The 19,679-nt window shown below is 33.6% G+C and overlaps 3 protein-coding genes across 3 annotated transcripts; 2 read left to right on the forward strand and 1 right to left on the reverse strand.

Moving 5' to 3' along the window:
* Nucleotides 1-221: 221 nt before the first annotated feature.
* On the reverse strand, nucleotides 222-1,663 carry LOC123227335 (protein RADIALIS-like 1). Its single transcript, XM_044652098.1, has 2 exons — nucleotides 1,266-1,663; nucleotides 222-498 (listed from the first exon to the last, which is right to left on the reverse strand). The coding sequence occupies exons 1-2, from the start codon at nucleotides 1,532-1,534 to the stop codon at nucleotides 474-476; spliced, it is 294 nt and encodes a 97-aa protein (XP_044508033.1). The 5' UTR covers nucleotides 1,535-1,663; the 3' UTR covers nucleotides 222-473.
* Nucleotides 1,664-12,704: 11,041 nt separating this feature from the next.
* Nucleotides 12,705-15,174, forward strand: LOC123227413 (7-deoxyloganetin glucosyltransferase-like). Its single transcript, XM_044652203.1, has 2 exons — nucleotides 12,705-13,219; nucleotides 14,050-15,174. The coding sequence occupies exons 1-2, from the start codon at nucleotides 12,709-12,711 to the stop codon at nucleotides 14,973-14,975; spliced, it is 1,437 nt and encodes a 478-aa protein (XP_044508138.1). The 5' UTR covers nucleotides 12,705-12,708; the 3' UTR covers nucleotides 14,976-15,174.
* Nucleotides 15,175-17,085: 1,911 nt separating this feature from the next.
* LOC123226683 (glycine-rich RNA-binding protein-like) lies at nucleotides 17,086-18,126 on the forward strand. Its single transcript, XM_044651208.1, has 2 exons — nucleotides 17,086-17,327; nucleotides 17,591-18,126. The coding sequence occupies exons 1-2, from the start codon at nucleotides 17,214-17,216 to the stop codon at nucleotides 17,936-17,938; spliced, it is 462 nt and encodes a 153-aa protein (XP_044507143.1). The 5' UTR covers nucleotides 17,086-17,213; the 3' UTR covers nucleotides 17,939-18,126.
* The last annotated feature ends 1,553 nt before the right edge of the window (nucleotides 18,127-19,679 follow it).

Raw genomic sequence — 19,679 nt, forward strand, 5'->3', positions numbered from 1 at the left:
TAAAAAAAAATTCCCGCCTTTTTACTTTCTCTGTGCTAACTTAAAATATTCTCCTCCTCCTTCTCAGCAGCCATGTCGTCATTTAATTGATCTCAAATAATTTGCTGCTTCAAAGGATGGTTCATATTCAGGTTAGTTTCAATTTCAGTTTCAGTGTTTTATATATATATATATATTTTTTTATGTTGCTTTGCACCATGAGAGAATTATAACAATTGCGATACTGGAAACAACAACACAAGTAATATTTATAAATTTTCATAACAATAGGTGAAGTAGAGTAATTCTTATAGAGGAAACCATAGATCAGATATTCAATGTCTCTTCTTTGATAGAAAGATAAGAGAACACAGAATCACTGATTTTCTGGTTTAGTAATTCTAGAAACATTATTTAGTAATATTCCTACTGGATAACTATAAGTTGTTTACGACACAGGTCTTGATCTTTATTTGCTTGATTCGAGCAGCAGTTCAGTGGAGCTTCATATTCTTCATCCTACATAACACCAAAAAAAAAAAAAAAAAAAGAAAGGTAATTATTTTTAAAATTGTTTAATACATATTGTGATGCATATTTGATTATATGATTATTAATTTAATAGAGGTATTAGATGTTTTAATTTTTTGAGAAACCGAGGATTGGGTTATGGAAACTTTTAGCTTAAAAACAAGAGATCTTTAGCGTTGAAAATAATTGGTGCATAACAAATTGTAAAATTTTTGTCTTTTTGGAAACTATCGGTATCTTATCTCTAATACAAAAGGGACTAATTTATCAATGATTGAAGCCACGTGAAAGTGCTTGTGGGGATAAAGGAATTAGAAAATTAGAGGTGTACGATGGTTGGAGTTATGCAGATCAAATTATGTTGGAGAAGTTTATGTTGTTATATGGACGAATTTCTGCTGGTTGAGGTTCTGTGTGATTTGGATTCTGGAACTACTTTTCTAAAGCATATAGAAAACACTTATAAATAAGGGACTGGCCAAACAGTATCAGATAGGGTCAGAATGGAGAGATAAAGCAAGAGAATCCATGGAAAAGTTGAGAGTTAAGAAAGCTTTGGTGACACAGGGACAAGCCTTTTCCCAGACTTTTGGCTACCTTCAATAGTGGGATGGATGGGATAATAAGGTTCTAAAGGTCAACTAAGACAAGAAAGATTGGCGGTGTTGACTGAGAAAGTCACTTTATTTTTTTTTTTTCTGGAGGAAAAAAAATTAAAGAAAAAAATTTATCTGGTAATTAGTATAGTATACTACCTGTCACTCATGTTTCCATTGGAACCTCCTCCAGTAGTCCTGTATTTTGGGAAGGGCACATGACCAGACTCAATATGTTTGATGTCCTCAACAAGGACCTCATAGTGCCTCTTCACTTCTTCTGCAGTTTTACCACCAACGGCCCTGGCAACATTGTACCAACGGTCGGGGGTGTCCTTGTCATACACAGCCAGTGCCCTTTCAAAGGCTTTGTTCTGCTCGGCAGTCCAAGACCCTCCGCCGCGAGATGACATTGAACTGGATGCCATTGGGTAGGTTGAGACAGAAATAACAGTAATGGATTAGAAAAGGCTGAAGCAAAGGGTAGCGAGAATGAGAGTCAAAGAAAAAAAGACTTAGGGGATGATTTACGCAAAGAGGTGGCTGTGCCTCCTCTTTATAAGCAGTTTAGAAGGGGTGAGGTGGGGTAGAGCCAGTTAGAAAAGAAATCCCGCAAAAATTGTTTTAGAATTTTAATGATTTGTCTCCTTAGGAACCACAAAACGAAGAAAGAGCAACAGAGTAAGAGAATCAGTATCTCCAAGAACTTAAAAGATAATAGCTTGAAAAAATATAATTAAGTCCTTTTCAGTCTTTATATACACATTATTGATGCAAAAATAATCTTTTTCTTAATCAAGTTTAATCATGTGGAGTTTTAAGACTTTTTTGCACAAAAAAATGTTCCGATTATAGTGTAACCTAAAAACTAAGAAAAGCTCCTCCAACAGTAGACTTGGACATCATTTTCGAGGTTTGATAGATTGAAGTTGGCTATTTCTTGGACGACCCTGTAACCTACTTGTCCTCTTCTCTTCAGAGTCCGTACTAAAACTTTCATGTATGCAAGTGCAGCCCAGACAACGTTTCTAGGATTAAGAGTCCGTCAGCAAGAAAACCCTTTTGTCTCTTCAGCCCTTATTATAGGTGATTTTATCAGTGTTTCAAAGCCATGCTACCGGTCCAGCTGAGTCCGTACATGATAATATTATCTTTCTGTTCTTGAGGGAGGGGAGTGGCCTGCACATGTTACCAACTCTTTTTAGCATTTGGGGACCTCCCTAAAGGGTGTGCTAGCCTAGCTTAGCAATCTAAAGCGTTTGGTTACTTAGGCAAAGAAATTATCAGTTCTTTTAACAGGTTCTGATGAACAGATGAACATTATGGAATAATCATGCATGGTTAGATACCAGTCTACTTGTTGATTAAAGAATTGAAAAATCAAGATTTAGAGGGAGAGTATTGATTAGGTGATTGTCTTTTTCAACAACTGAATCATCAAGATGATTCACAAACTCTGTTTCATATGATTAGCTAAAGATGAATTATAAGTAACGTGAAAATCATGTCAAGATGAGCAAATAATCATGTTCTTTGGTATATATGGAAACCAATTTAGGTGCTGATGTTATAATGCAGGAAAATAAGCCAAGCAATTCTAATGTACATATTAAGTAAAGAAATGAAAGAATGCATTACCTCTAGATATAACTAAAAGACATCAATGGATATTATTTGTGCTTTATTTTTAGCAGTAATTTCAGGAGGGTAGCTGAAAATACAAAGACTGGCCCATAGAGTTTGCCCACTTGTTGTCTAGTCTTTAATGCAGTATGGTAAGAAATCATTGTTTTTGTTACTCCATTTGGTTCTCGCTTTTGTAAAAGGAAAAGTACATAGAAATTTTACTTCTATGTGTCGAACAACTTGTACAAGCTTGGCTGGCCAATATTTCCTTCAACCCTGTTAATGTTGAACATCCACAATCATATCTTAGCTGGTTTCAGGACAATTTTTGGTAGCCGAAATACAATTTGGCCCAGAAGAAATTAGCCTTATGGCCAGTTTGGCTCGTAACTTCTATTTTTGACGTGGTAAAATTATTGAAAGAATCGAGGTCAGCATATTGTAAAAGAAGTTTAAATATTCAATTTTTTTGATGGTTCATAACCTGTTCCTCTTCCTAATAATGACACCAATTGGGAACTCATTGAAAGAGAATCGGCCGATTCCAGGATGATTTTTGAAGCTACTAGTTCCTGCTATTACATGAACATTTGCTGAATTCCTATTTACGACAAAATCATATCTTCTTTGCACATATGCACACCACTGCAAATAGCATATCCAGAACATCTATATTTCATTAATCCACTTGAGCAGCAGTTGTATATTGCAGCTTTTGCTTGTTTGCTATTGTCTGTATATACGTCGGGTTAATCGGTATCTAAATTCCAATGTACTATTAGGTACTAACGTTCTTCTTTCGAACCATAACAGAAGTATGCAGTCTTCTTTGTTAGGAAGTATCTCAATCAAGAAAATGACAGAATTTATTGTGACTAAATATCTTGTTGGATTTTAGAATATGAGGTCGAATTTTAGCATCTGCATTGGGTGGGCGGTTGTTGTGGTGCCATGGATTTAAGCTGCAAGTTGGTTTAGAGTTAGCCCTACCTATGGGCCTATATTTGCTAAAATCTTGCAAATAGACTTTGATTTAATTCATTAGGAGTTTCTACAATTTACATAACCGACTTATAAAATTAAGGGTTGAAAGGAACAGAATGACAGCAGCAGCAGGCATAGGAAACTTCTTGGAAATGCATGCTGCTGTATTAAATTTTGTTTTCTCTTTCAAGAAGTGTAAACAATAATGTTTACGTCTCTAGACCCTATTCCGGGAGCTACTGTTTTGGAGAAAGGAAGACTTTGACGTAGAAATAATATAATTTGATACTAGATAAGAAGTAAAACATACTTTAGTTTGGTTTTGCTTGTTCATAATCTATTTTTAGAGTATCATTAGTTTAAAAGTAACAAATTTTGGCCAGTATTCTACAGAGATGCATCCCCTAGTGTCAAGTTGCAAGGGTCACAGTCATGGACACCGACCACAGAATAGTGGGGCTGGTCGTGATCATTGGTTGAAAATAACTTGAGCAACTTTCTAGGAATCAGTACGTAAAAAAGTGATGCTTTGAGATACACCGCTCTTTTTGATATTTTGGAATCCTTATCATCCATCCAGTCTACCCAATAGAAATTAGTATCTGTGGGTTCCTCCTCTTAGGACTTGTTCTTCTGCTAGTGCTAGTGGTCCTTCATTACAAGTTGGAGATAAACTTTGCTTGTAAATTGTTAAGAGTTTAAATGCTGTATGCAAAGATTAGTATCTGATGATTCACTTCTGTTGAAGGGTTTATATTATGTAGAGGGAAAAAAGTTAGATATGGGATTAGGAATCTAATACTTTATGCCGACGGAAAAGAATAGTCCATTTTGAACCCGGATAGCTGGTCCTACAGACGGCCTTCTAGATGGAATCTTTGAACAAGGAGGACGAAATTAAGAAAATGAAAACTCTTAATCGTGGATTCAATAATTGGAAGTATGATATAATTCTGGAGGGGAGAATATGCAGAGGAAAATGCCTATCTTGTGAACTAGATTTGCACACCCTTCCCACAGGGTTGACAAGATTTTTTTGTGTGAGATAGGATCCATCTTCAATATGTGAAGCCATAGAGGGATGAAGTCATAGTTGATAATACATCTGTGGCTTGAATAAAATTGGATTTGTAAGATATGATTCAGTCACAAGAAATGGTCCATGAAAGAGATGAAAAGAAACAAACCATGGATAATAACTAAGCCTATAGTTTTAACCATAACCAATCATCAAAATTTTGCCCCTTTTGTGTTGTACCAATGAAGTTTTGCTCAAGTTGGTGTAAGATCTTGTTAAAAGTTTTGCATGTTTGAGGCTGGAGTTATGAATTTTAGATGGTAATCCACGTACTATGATTCTGGTGTTAAAAAGATTCACTGAGAAGACTTAAGATATTGTGGGGCTTGGATTCTCATATCCTTTTGCTGATCCTGTGTCGTCATTCACTTTGAAGTGCAGCCGTGCGGTGCAAAGTCAATTTTTTGACTGTTTATTGAGCATTAACTCGACATTCATACTCCTCTTTTGGTAAGAATTAATCTTGGATTGGAACTTGTAACTGACGCATCACCACTCAAAAACTTTTCTTTTGGACTGTTCTGGGTCATTAATCAGCATTTGTTATTTTTGATGATTTGATTATGTTATATTAGGATGGTTATCAGAGTATATATTATTGATTTGATTCTGTTATATTAGGAACGTTATCAGAACATATATTGTTGATTTGATTCTGTTATATTAGGAACGTTATCGGTGCATATTAGAATATAATATATTTTTAGGGATTTGATTTGATTTATAGGGATTTGATTTGATTTGATTTAGGGATTTGATTTGATTTATAGGGATTTGATTTGATTTGATTTAGGGATTTGATTTGATTCATTTCCTGTTATACCTTCTCTATAAACTATATATATTGTAACGTTTTGTACTCTGAAATAATAAAAAAAATAATATTCTCAATTCATATGGTATCAGAGCCTAGCGTTTAAAATTTTCCGACGTTCTCAACTTAGTTTCCGACGAATCCAAGTCCTTTCTCCACTGTTTCTCTGATCATTGTGCTTCTGTCATTTTTCCGATGATCGTGCCTATACCAGTGTGATCAGGATTCTCTCGCCGACACATCCGTCAAAGCAACATCATCGTTCGCCATTCCACGCGCCGCTCAATCTCTTGGTATCTTTCGACATCGATCTCCTGTTCCGGTGATAGTGTATCGACACCGCCTCTTCCGTTGAACTCATACGACGCCAACGAGTCTATCTGTGGTGAGTTTGCAGTCATCTGACACCGAAATCTGCTGCACGGGCCGGTTGTTTGTTCGCTTGAAACGTGATCTCCAATCTACTGTTCCGGCGCACGTGGAACTACACCGCCACCGCCAATCGACTCAGTAGAAGTCGGTGGTCAGTTCTGTTGAAGACCCATCTCCACTGGTTGCTTCACGCGTCGTCAGTGACATCATTGAATAGTTCATGCATTTCGAAAGCTTTGTTTCACGATTCAATAGTCTTCTGATCAGTTTGTGGGCCTTGGTTCCCCGGATCTTCACTTTTCTCCAGAAAACTTCTTCTGTTCTCTTATTCATGATTCACTATGTCCATTGAAAGCTCCAAACTAGGTTCTCTCTTTTCTTTTAATTCTCTTCCAGTGATTACTACGGAAAAATTAATGAGAAGCAATAATTATACTTTATGGGTTGTATCCGTTGAATTATGGCGTCTAGGACAGGGTTATGAAGACTATCTTACTAAAAAGGTTGAGGAGATTACATCTGATAAAATTGTATGGACTAGAACTGATGCTTTATTATGTAGCATGCTATGGAATACTATTGCTTCTCAACTCCATTCTATTTTCAAAGCATATAGGACATGTAATGACATCTGGACTCAAGTCAAACTCCTATACACCAATGATATTCAACAGTTATATTCTGTTGTGTCAACTATAACCTACAGGTCCTAGAATCGGAACCTGGCTCTGATACCATATGAATTGAGAATATTATTTTTCTTATTATTTCAGAGTACAGAACATTACAACATATACAGTTTACAAAGAAGGTATAATAGGAAATGAATCAAATCAAATCCCTATAAATATATTATATCCTAATATGCACTGATAACCTTTCTAATATAACAGAATCAGATCAACACTCCCTCTCAAGCTGGAGCATATAAATCATATGCACCAAGCTTGTTACAGATAAAATTAATTCGAGACCCTCGAAGAGATTTAGTAAGTATATCTGCTAGCTGATCATTTGAACTGACATGACTTGTAGAGATACACCCGAACATAATCTTTTCTCTCACAAAATGACAATCGATTTCTATATGTTTTGTTCTTTTGTGAAACACAGGATTCGAGGAAATGTGAAGAGCAATTTGATTATCACAAAATAATAACATTTGTGATATTTCTACAAACTTTAATTCTTGGATCAACTGCTTTAACCAGATACGCTTACAAGTGACTAAGGCCATAACACGATATTCTGCTTTTGTGCTAGATCTGACAACATCTTGCTTTTTATTTTTCCATGATACTAGATTTCCTTTAACTAATACACAATATCCAGAAGGAACGTCTGTCATATGGAGAACCTGCCCAATCAGCATCTAAATACCCAACAATCTGAGTATACCCTTTATTCTCGTATAATAATCTTTTTCCAGGTTTTTTTTTAATGTACCTCAAGATTCGAATAACTGTATCCCAATGACTATTACATGGAGACTGAAGGAATTGACTTACCACGCTGACAGCAAAAGAAATATCTGGTCGTGTAATGGTGAGATAATTAAGTTTTCCAACGAGTCTTCGATATCTCCTAGGATCTGCAAGTGGCTCCCCCTGTCCAAGTAAGAGCTTAGTATTAGGGTTCATAGGAGAGTCTATAGGTTTGCAATCTGACATCCCTGTTTCTTTCAGAATATCTAATGCATAATTCCTCTGAGAGATGATAATTCCAGTTTTAGATTGGGCGACTTCTATACCAAGAAAGTATCTGAGTGGACCCAAATCTTTGGTTTGAAAATGACTAAACAAATGTTTCTTTAATTGTTGAATACCCTTCTGATCATTTCTTGTAATAACAATATCATTTACATAGACCACTAGATAGATATATTGTCCGTGTTGAATATGTCTATAGAATATTGAATGATCAGATTCACTTCGTATCATACCAAATTCTTGAATAACAGTACTAAACCGACCAAACCAAGCGCGAGGAGATTGTTTTAAACCATTTTTGTTTGTTTCACTCAGGCCCCCAAACTTGGAATTTTCTTTTGGTATGCTAGTGCCACAATCAGAATCTCCTTCGTAGAAGGTAATAACATTATAGACCAGCTGCTATTAATTTTCTTTTGACTTTTGTTCCAAGTTCAAAAGTCTTGTGTTTTTCTAGTTTTCTTTCTCTGTAGATTGCAAATTTCTGTTTGATTGCCAAATAATAACATTATAGCCCAGTTGGCTTGTCCATGACAGTAGATTGTTTGTGAGACTGGAATCACAATGTTTTTGTTTACAGAGTGATATTATACAAATATTCCGATACTGCTTTAGGATAGGAGGAGGCATACTCGGTGGGAATATTTGTAAGCTTGGAGACATATTCAGTGGGCTTCAATCCTCTTTTAACCCATCGTTAGTCTGATACTGCTTTAGGATAGGAGGAGACATATTAACTACTAACACTTCTGGTGAGCCCACACATGGTTTTTAATAATGATAGATGAAAAATGGGATGGATTTTAGAGGTGCATGGAGGGTCCAGCTTGTAAGCCACATCACCAATTTTCTCTGAAATTTTGTACGGACCCGAACACTTTCTAGCCATTTTTTTGTGAGCTCTAGAAAACAATGAACTTCGACGGTAAGATTGGAGTTTTAGGTACATCCAAGCCCCAACTTTGTATAACACATCCATTTTTGCTTCATTTGGTTCTGAACATGGACAAGATTTTATTTTAAGTAATTTAAGCATCAATTCACCATCTTGCAATTCTTTGTCTTAAGCCACTGGTGTTGTACCATAATAACTTGACACTTTGGGAGGCAACTGACTGTAAACAGCTTGAAACGGGAACATTCAAGCATATTGATGGTGGCTGTTGTTATACCAAAATTCTGCCCATGCCATACATATAACGAGCCTATTGCTTAGGTTGTTGAGAAGTGAAGCAGGAAAGGTATTATTCAAAAATCTTATTCACCATTTCATTTCGGCCTTTAATTGAAATGATGCATATCCTAACTCAATATTAACAATTCTAAAATAATACAAAATAATTTAGCTTATATTAAGCTATCATCAATTTAACCGTACTGATTTGTAGTTAAATTAGATGAATCGTAACCAGTTTAACCAATTTCAATTGAGGTTTTAAAACACTGGTCAAGAATGAAGGGTAGATACACCCCATGTGAAAAGTAAATTGAAAAATTTAGATGAGATATTATGGCGTATGATAGTTAAATGAACCGACACTGTAGTGTCAAATTATGATAATAATTTCCGTGGACAAACAACTTAGAGATGAAGGTAATTGGAGCCACTTTGTTTGACATAAAAGTTCCATCAATTTGGCATTAATTTAAAAGTCTTTTAAGCAATGGACATTTCAAACAAGCTTCTCATCGTGAATATTAAAGATGATGTAACATCTTGATTAAGTTTTATTACATTTCTAGATGGCTAGCATTCAAATTATTGACTAGCATTGCAGACAAATTTATAGTTGAACACATCTGGGTTTGAATTTATAGTGTTTTGAATGAGTCATATTCAACCTATAGCTTGGACTCATTAATTCAGTATAAATTTGATTTGTTTTTTTAATAATATTATTTATTATTTATGATATTATATATCTTTTTGGTGATACCGTTTATTTGTTCAAATAAATTCTAACTAAATATTAAAAATTTAAATTTGAATTTATCTTTATTTAAATTCAATTCAGTTTAAATTAATGTTAAATTCAATTTTAATCTTTTTTTTTTTAATTAGAAAGTATGAAGAGGTTTAATAATTTTTAAATATTAAAATAGCAATGTTTTTAATAATCATGATATTTAACGATGTAAGAATTGACATTTTTACTTTCCTCCTACCTTATGATACGGTGTTGCAATTTCACTTTTTCTCATGGACAAAATCACCCTATATAATCCATCACTCATTTTCTTCATTTTTATTCAGTCTACACATTGACATTCTTATACTTATAATTTTTTTGTTTGTATAAAGATATCGTTTTGTTCATTTGGTTGTTGTTGACACGGTAGCGTGGGGATGATGAGTTTGGGTATATAGTTTTTAGGATTCAACCCAACTTGTTCTTTCACATTAGATTAGATTTCAAATCTAGGGTTCAAGGTCCGTTTATATGATATTGCATCCAAACATAGTTTGAACTTATTCATTGAGTGTCATCAAAATCAATAAATTTTAGTAGAGTTGGATTTTTTAAAAAGAGTTTGCATTTATTGTATCATCAACATGCGGTCAACTAATGTGTTCTTGATTATTATTGTTAGTTTTAACCATAGATTAGGTTGTAATTAAATTGAATTAAGTATCATTAAGTTTGAATTTGATTAAAAAAATTATACTATAACTTTAATTTATATATTAATTATTTTGTATTTCAAATTGGTCTTGAGGTTTTAAATGTAAATTTTAAAAGTTGAAGGGTTACATAAAAATTTATACTACTAAAAATAAAAGTCTAGTGTTATGTTAGCAATGTCAATTCAAATGAATAAATGTAAAATTTAGATAAGGTGTATATATTGTTACATATCTGGTGAATTTTCCACCACATGCAGTGAAAGTTGAAAACTAAGGCATTAAATGCCTTATAAAATTGGCTTCGAAATTTGTCATCTTTGTTGACTGGACGGCGGCAAATTGCCTATAAATATCCCCTCCTCTCCTCATGAAATATACACATTTCTTCATCCAAGATTTGCTTCTTGGCTCTTCACTCTTGCCTCTTTCTTCTTATTTCGTAGCTTTGGTTTAATGAAATAATAATTCCCCTTTTGTAATTCACTCACTTTGTTGTTTATTTCATTATATTTATAACATATATAAAATTTAAAATTTTTACTTGAAGTAAACAAGAAACTTCGTAAGCTTATAGAATCAAGAAATAAGGAACTTGAGTTTCAGCTCGAATATTTTCTTGAGTTCTAATGTCAATAAGCACAAAAAGTTGAAGCCATAATCATTATTTGGAGGCCAAAGGACAATTTCCCACTCAAGGTTTAATGAAAAGACAAATTTTTATCGAATAACTTTTAAAAACTTAGATGCTTACTTATTTACTGTTATGAATAGAAGTAAAATTATCATTTCATAAAAAATAAAAAATAATCTATTTTCTCCTAAGTTTATAAATATGATTTTCTCCCATAAAAGTTTGAAAAATTATATTTTCCTCCTAGGGTTTTGAAACTATTACCAGAGACGGTGGAGTTTGCCGTCTCCGGTCGCATTCTCTCTCCCTTCCAACTTCTCTTCTCTTTTTGGTCTAAAACTCTAAATCTTGGTTGGAGATCGTTGGTGTCAAACGTTGTTTCTAGACGATCTATTGTGCGACGAATTTTTGACGACATCACTTCTAATTGTCATCTTCGTGGCATTTTCATGACCGAGTCTTCATCATGGAGGTTAGAGGGAGTGCTAATAAACGGAAGGTCGGTCAAAGAATGTCGTCGAAGAAGGAATGAAACCCTAAGGGGAAAATGGTAATTTTTTTAACTTTGAGTGGGGGAAAAAGGTGATAGTATTTTATTTTTTTAATATTTTTAGGTAAATAATAATTGTATCCTTATTTATAACAGTAAAAAAGTAGATATTTGAGTTTTTTGAAAGGTAATGGATAGAAATTTATCCTTTCATTAAACCTTGGATGAGAAATTGTCCTTTAGCCTTATTTAGATGTAAATTGTGGGGAAGGTTATCTTTTAATCCAAGACGTATTTTTCCGTGATCACGGGGAAAATATCTAATTTATCGATTACCCTTTTTAAGATCTCTTTAATTAACCAAAGATATATTATTGTTTAAGCTATCGTCAGAAAGTTGCATATTTCGGAGTAATATCATGTGAATTTTTTTGTAAAAATTTTACAGAAAAAGTGGAGCTAATAATAAAATTTACACACGTGACGGCCACTGAAATTTGCAAAGAGTCACCATATATTATTTTGTAATATTCTAATCGAACAACCAACCATGACAGATTATTCTAAATTTTATTACACAGCACAGCCAAGATTAGTCGGTTAAATTCAACGAAATGTATATATAAAATAGTTGGATCCATCGGATCAAGACCAAGGAGTTGGATTATATATATATATATATATATATATATATATATATATATATATATATATATCTAATATCTAATATAATGTCTGCATATCAATATTCACCGAACCTCCATTGCACCGCTGTCATGTCTCTTACAAATTTATTACGACTTGAATGTGATTGGTACGGGTGGGTGGAGATTGAATTTGTTTAAATTTTAATTTAAATTCAGATTAATAAATATAAAATAAATTAAGCTTAAATGAATTTAAATTTGAGTTTGAATTTTAATTTTAATTTAAAAGTTTAATATTTTAAAGTTGAAATTTTAAAGGTATTCATGTTATAAAATTAGTATAAAATATTTCATATAAATTAATTAAAATAACGTTATTATAGTTAATATATATTAAAATAATATTATTTTAATATTAAATCTAACTCAAAATTTAATTTAAATTTGAATTAAAACAAAACTCAAACTTAATTTTTTTTAAACAAATTGAATTCAAGTATTTTTAAAACAAACATGGCGGGCTTGAGCCTTAATTTATGAAAGTCGAGCCAAGCTGGAGTTTAGGTATCCAAATTGGCTATAAATTAAGCAGGGCGCTACACTTCGATATGCCAGATCGAAAGAAATGGATAGTTTTTCCAAGCCTCATGCAGTTTGCATTCCATTTCCTGCTCAAGGCCATGTCAACCCCATGCTAAAACTAGCTAAACTTCTTCATAATCGAGGCTTTCACATAACCTTTGTCCATTCTGAGTACAATCACAAGCGTATGCTGAAATCCAGAGGGCTAACGGCGCTGGATGGGCTGCCAGATTTCCGCTTCGAAACCATCCCCGATGGTCTCCCTCCGACTGATGTTAATAATGTTGATGCAACGCAGGATATTCCTTCTCTGTGTTACTCCACCTCCAAGACCTGTTTGATTCCATTTCGTAATCTTCTTTCTAATCTTAACTCTTCCGGCGATGTCCCTCCGGTCACTTGTGTTATCTCCGATGGTGCCATGTCGTTCACCCTTGAAGCCTCTGAAGAACTTGGGATTCCTAACGTGTTATTTTGGACGACCAGTGCTTGTGGGTTCTTGGGTTATGCTCATTATCGAGAGCTCGTTGAGAAAGGTCTTACACCTTTAAGAGGTACGCAAGGACATATCTATTTATGCTTACACATGCAAATGTATGTTTAGCATGTGTTTCAAAGTTGGGTTGAATTCCAACCAAACATCAAGTCTCAATATGAGTTGGTTCAAGCAGATTGACTCTATAATGACCAATTTGAACTTATTTAAGCTGATAAAGGATGTCATCGGAAGATCAATAACAGAAAAAATAGTATTAATTATAAAAGATAATTAATATGCAAATTTTATAATTAATTTGGCTGAATAATTTTAAATTAAAATCATTAATACATCAAACATACGAGATTAGCATATTAGATTTGGAATGTGTACAGGATTCTTGGGGAAGAATAAAATCACATGTAGTTATCAATACAAATTGAAAAATATGTGATTTTGTAACACATGTATTTATTTTTCTTTTTATTTCAAAATTACATACTTACATTATTATGATAATTCATATGATCAAATTAGTAAATTTTGTTAATATATATAGTTTGGATTTGATTGAAGTTGGCTTAAATCAAATACATGACTTGATTTGAATGAGTTAATTTTCAATTTAAAATTGACTCAATTGATCATCTAAAAACACTGATTATTCCATCAATGATGTTATTTACTTTTTGACGATAATACTTATTTTATGAGTGACTCTAAATAGGTAATATTGTGAATCAATTCAAATAAATTCAAATTTAAACACAAATTAAACATTATAATTTTAATCCAAGTTTAAACTAACCATGGATTTGACTCGACTTAGATTATATCCAACTCCAAGTATGTATAGTCTTACCCCTCGTATCATTGAGTTTCATTAATGCATTTGGTGACCTGCAGATGAGAGCTATCTTACAAATGGGCATTTAGAAACAAAAATAGACTGGATTCCAGGAATGAAAAACATCCGTCTCAGGGACCTGCCGAGCTTCATCCGAACCACAGATCCAAACGATTTCATGACACAATTTGCCATTCAAGAAACACAAAGAGCTACAAAAGCTTCAGCCATCATTCTCAACACTTTCGATGAGTTAGAGCATGATGCAGTAAGCGCTCTCTCCTCAATGTTCCCTCCAATCTTCACAATTGGACATCTGCAATTACTCCTCCAACACATCCCTCAGAAGGGCTCGGAAAACATTTTCACCAATCTTTGGAAAGAAGAATCCCAATGCATAGAATGGCTCAACTCCAAGCCGCCAAATTCTGTAGTCTACGTGAATTTTGGCAGCATCACGGTGATGACGCCGCAACAGATGGTTGAATTTGCGTGGGGACTCGCCAACAGTGAGAAAACATTTCTGTGGATTATAAGGCCGGACCTGATGGAGGGAGAGGCAGCTGTGTTGCCGGCTGAGTTTGTTGAAGCCACAAAAGAAAGAGGCCTATTGGCGAGTTGGTGCCGACAAGAAGAAGTTTTGAAACATCCAGCCATTGGAGGATTTTTGACTCACAGTGGATGGAACTCAACGATTGAAAGCGTTTGCAGTGGAGTACCGATGGTTTGTTGGCCATTTTTTGCTGAACAACAAACTAATTGTAGGTATGTATGCAGTGAATGGGGAATTGGGATGGAAATTGATAGCAATGCTAAAAGAGAAGATGTGGAGATTATTGTGAGAACATTAATGGAGGAGGAAAAGGGTAAGATAATGAAGGAAAACGCAATGGAGTGGAAGAAAAAAGCTGAAGAGGCTGCTCAGCCCTATGGTACATCATATCTGAATTTTGAAAAGCTTGTCAAGGAGGTCCTCTTTCCATGAAAAAGTTCCGAGATAATAGAACTCCCATTACAACTCGAATTTTCTTGACATATCATTAAACAAGTTTGTTGGGGAGACCTTTGTTCGTAATTTGGTGGAGTATATATTCTCCTCTGTTTATGTTTAACCTTGTTTTTTTTCATATGAACGTGGAGTTAGATTTGAATTTGAGTTTAATTCGAATATGAATTAATTTAAATTTAATTTGAATTTATGATTGTCAACTCGAATTCTAGTCGGTAAAAATTGTGTTATCAATAGTTGAATAATATCTTTGAAGGGAATCAGTCAATTTCAACCCTAACCGGTTGATCTTCTTTTTCTACTTCGGGAGATTTTTAGTTTTCTTTCATTGTTCAATATGTACTATTCCTTACCATTATTAATCATGTTTTGTAGTCCAAACCTTAATAGGGCCTACTTGAAGTGCCTGAAAGTATTGAAAGAGAAAAAAAGAACTTCTGTTCTTATACTATCAATCAATAACTGTATAGTGGACCTGGATTTTTCTATGCTGAACCATTATGTGTCACCTTTTTTCTCTTTGGATTTATTCACACTACGTCTTGGTTTAGTACCGTGGGGTTTCAAGTGTTCGCGCCGGAATTTACTGAAAAGAAATTGGGTCTTTGTAAAAAAAATAGGCATGGATTTGGGCCGGATCGAGCCCTAACATCCCTCAGCTTGAGTTCAACAATTAAAAAATGTATCAAATCTTTTGGTTCGAGTTTAATTTGAATTTTAATCAAACGAATTTGAGCCAAATTAAATCGATTTTCAAGACCGAATCAGCTCGGATCATATCTAGGCTTGTGTGGGCACCTGAAATAATTCAATAACATTCCATGTTACTAAATTTGGAACAATTTCCATGTAATTATAGCAGAGATGATAGTTTTTAAGCTTACCAGATAGCGAAACCAAGTCCTTTAGATCATGTCCTTGATTATTGAAGAGTCGAAGGATAGTGGTGAAGTTGTTCGATGAAGATGGGATGTTGTTCATTGCTTCTGTGACATTGGAGATCATCTTATCTTTACGTCCAATTGAAAAATTCCAAAAAAGATCTTCCTATTTAGAGGATGGTAAAAAATAAATGAAATTTAGAGAATATAAAAATGTGAAAAACAGGTTTAAAGATAATTTGATGAAATTCTTACAGTAGTGACAATTAAGTCTTTTGTAACTAAAGCAAAAGTATCTACACAAGAAACTATACCTGGGCATTCTTCTTCGAGCTAAATTCAAACCAAACACCCATTGGCTCGAGTTTGGCTCGAATTAAAAAATGAGCCAAATCTTTTAGTTCGAGTTTAATTCAAATTTTAATCAAATGAATTTGAACTGAACTTAATCAAACCAAATCAACTTTTGAGACTAAATCGACTCGGATGATATCCAGACCTAGTAAAAAATGATGCTATGAGGAAAACCATGTGGTTTGTAGATTTGGGAGGCAAAAAACTCGGACGGTTTTGAGGGCGGTGAAATGTGTGGCAACATAAGAATATCTATGGACGATCTACCACAAGAATGACAATGTTTCCTTGAAATGGTGTAAGGCCTACAATAAAAAAGAGGGATATATCTTCCCAACCCTGAGTAGCTAGGCAAAGGCAGGGGTTGAAGAAGTCCCGAGGGTTGCCAACTTATGTTTCATTTGTTGGCATATCAAATATGTAATAATGAACTCTATGATGATTACAAAGACATTTCTTGCCACACAAAACTCGCTGATTCCTATTCCCAAATGCGTCATCGTTTCACGGCCATAATTTAGCGTAAAGTTCATCATCCATTTTGTGGTGCAAGGACAATAGCGTCAATTGGCTAGGACGCAGAAAGATATTTTTGGAGTCTTAAATAACCTGCCATCATCCATCTAAAAATCTCAGCGTCACGTGACCCTGCACCCCGCTTTATTGTCAGTCTCCAACAACCCTCTTAACCAGAGTTAGCAATGCCAGCAGCACTTCCTTCCTCACAAGCAGCTGTTCTTATCCCAAACTTGATTAAATAATGACGTGTATATTTATAAATAATATATAATTATATAATTAAATAAATTTAATTTAATATTAAATTATCATAAGCGTCATGTGCACTGTTTAACCTAACCCTAGTCACACCTCGAACCCTCTATAAAATACACCGAAAACTTGAAGGCCATACTCACAAGGGTAATTCCTTACTTTTTTTGGTTAATTCCGTTTATACCTCAAAATCTAGGGTTTCAGTATGGCTTCCGCCGATTTCGAGTACCGTTGCTTCGTCGGTGGCCTGGCTTGGGCTACCACTGATCGTACCTTGGAGGAGGCCTTCAGCGCCTACGGCGATGTCCTTGATTCGAAGGTCCGTTAGCCGCAGATATCGGACCCAGATCTGACCCGATTCGGCTCGTTTTGATCTGTGATCTGTCATCTGTGACTGTTTGTGTTACTACTACTACTCTATGTTCTGTTACTGTTCTCTTTTTTGTTACTATGTCCTTAATCGGTACGTTCATCTTCATCTTTTTCACTAAAGACGAAGGGCCCGATTGATTTAATATTTCTATTTTTTCTTGAAATTTTTTTAGATCTGGAAGTTTTAGTCTAATATGTTTTAATGTCCAGATCATCAACGATCGTGAGACTGGTAGATCCAGAGGTTTCGGATTCGTTACCTTCCGTGATGAGAAGTCTATGAGGGATGCTATTGAGGGAATGAACGGTCAGAATCTCGACGGCCGCAGCATCACCGTCAACGAAGCTCAATCCCGCGGAAGTGGTGGAGGTGGATATGGCGGTGGTGGACGCCGTGAAGGTGGAGGTGGATATGGCGGTGGTGGACGCCGTGAAGGTGGAGGCGGTGGATATAACCGTGGATACGGTGGTGGACGCCGTGAAGGTGGAGGATACGGTGACGGTGGTTCTAGGTACTCTAGAGACGGAGGAGCTTCCCAAGGTAGCTGGAGGAACTAGATCTAGTGTTAGGGTTTGAGCTTGCTTGATGGTTGTTATGTTAAATTTGGTTTGGATCATGTAGTTTTCAATTTTCTTCATGCTGTTCTGCTCCGTTATTTTGTGAAGTATACTTCTTTTCAGTAGTATTTTGCAATCATCTCGATGTTACTTATTTTATTATTACCCAATATTATAATTATTTTCGAGCCACCATCTTAAAAATTTAAAATCAACATTATATTTTATATTAATGTTATAATGTTGTGCTAAATAATAATATTCTTTTAATAAAAATGGATTCAATGAAAAGCCTAGCTGGGCCTGCTTGGGCGTCTACAACTCCCTAGGGTGCCCTTTCTGATTTGGGCCAAGCCCATTGAGTCATCCTTAAAAAGTAGTGTTATCTCATTTTTTTCCTTTAAAAAAAAAAAATTCCAGTGATTTGACTACATCAAACAACATTGCTTACAAATATTCATTTTTCCAAACACAAGGTATTAATATAACTCAAGCTTGTATACTTGCATATTTAATGTTAGTCGTCATTTCAGCGGTTTCTTACTAATCCTTACAATGATTTTGAATTTGTTGATTATTATTAATTCTTCTAATTATGATCCAAAAATAATGCATTTACAAAGTAAAAGTGTGTTTAATAAGGAAGCATCAATTTGTATACCTAAGCCTCTCATTTTTTTATGTTCAAATTCTTGAAGGAATTATCAATCAGGGGGAAAAAAACAAGTGACTTTCTTTTTTGGGTGGTTTCCAATTATATAAGAGTTTGCCAATACTCTTCTTCGCTGTCTAAAGAAATTACTTTTAATAAAATAATAAATTTGAATTATAATAGGTAGTTTAGTTGGTAAAAGAGAATGTTGTATATTTACAAAAAGTATAAGTTTAAGTTTTTTTTAATGATATATTAAAATTAAATTCTTGATTTATTTGGTTTAGTATTTATATAATTAATTACTATTTGATGTGATTAGTTTTAATCTAATATAATGGTTTGGTTGGTTCGGTGATATTCTTTGTTATATATTTGAATAAAAAATGAAAATATTATTATATTTATCAAGTTTTGAATATTTAATTATTGGGTTTTAATAATTTAATTAAATATTTATATAATATATTATTATATGATAAAATATAATTTTATTTTTTATTTAAAATTATTAAATTATATAATAATATATTATTTAAATATTTAATTACATGTATAAAAATAAATATAAATAATTTTATTTTAAAAAACACAACACATCAATTAGATTATTTTATTAAAGAGTCATATGAAAACAAATAAGCTATAGTAATAATAAATAAATAAATAAAATGCCTGAAAAACGAAAAATATAAAAAGTGCACATAGAATAGAATCAGTCTCATCCGTGCATGCATGTTAGCCTTCGTGCCTACTACTACTTTAAAGGCACTTGTCGATGAAAAACCATGCGAGACTTCTACTAAAAATTTTAATTCACCTTTTGTTCAGATATTTCATAAGAGAAATATTATATATATATTTCTAATATATAATTTAGATTAATAAATAATATATTATTATATAATTAAATAATAATTTATTTTTAATTTAAAATTTTTAAAATATATGATAATATATCATTTGAATATTTAAATTATATATTAAAAATATATACATATAATTTTATTAATTTTATAAACTATCCATCCCAAATTTCAATCAAATTTCTCTTGTTTTCTAATACAAAAGGTTGTTTACATTTATTAA

Source organism: Mangifera indica, chromosome 10 (genome assembly GCF_011075055.1).
Source record: "Mangifera indica cultivar Alphonso chromosome 10, CATAS_Mindica_2.1, whole genome shotgun sequence".
Lineage (NCBI taxonomy): Eukaryota > Viridiplantae > Streptophyta > Magnoliopsida > Sapindales > Anacardiaceae > Mangifera > Mangifera indica.

Excerpts from the sequence above, each read along its gene's own strand:
- LOC123227335 (XM_044652098.1), bottom strand. The coding sequence starts at position 1,534 with ATGGCATCCAGTTCAATGTCATCTCGCGGCGGAGGGTCTTGGACTGCC. Across the intron at positions 499-1,265 it reads AATGGAAACATGAGTGACAG|GATGAAGAATATGAAGCTCC; the intron begins GTAGTATACTAT and ends GGTGTTATGTAG.
- LOC123227413 (XM_044652203.1), top strand. The coding sequence starts at position 12,709 with ATGGATAGTTTTTCCAAGCCTCATGCAGTTTGCATTCCATTTCCTGCT. Across the intron at positions 13,220-14,049 it reads AGGTCTTACACCTTTAAGAG|ATGAGAGCTATCTTACAAAT; the intron begins GTACGCAAGGAC and ends GGTGACCTGCAG.
- LOC123226683 (XM_044651208.1), top strand. The coding sequence starts at position 17,214 with ATGGCTTCCGCCGATTTCGAGTACCGTTGCTTCGTCGGTGGCCTGGCT. Across the intron at positions 17,328-17,590 it reads GCGATGTCCTTGATTCGAAG|ATCATCAACGATCGTGAGAC; the intron begins GTCCGTTAGCCG and ends TTTAATGTCCAG.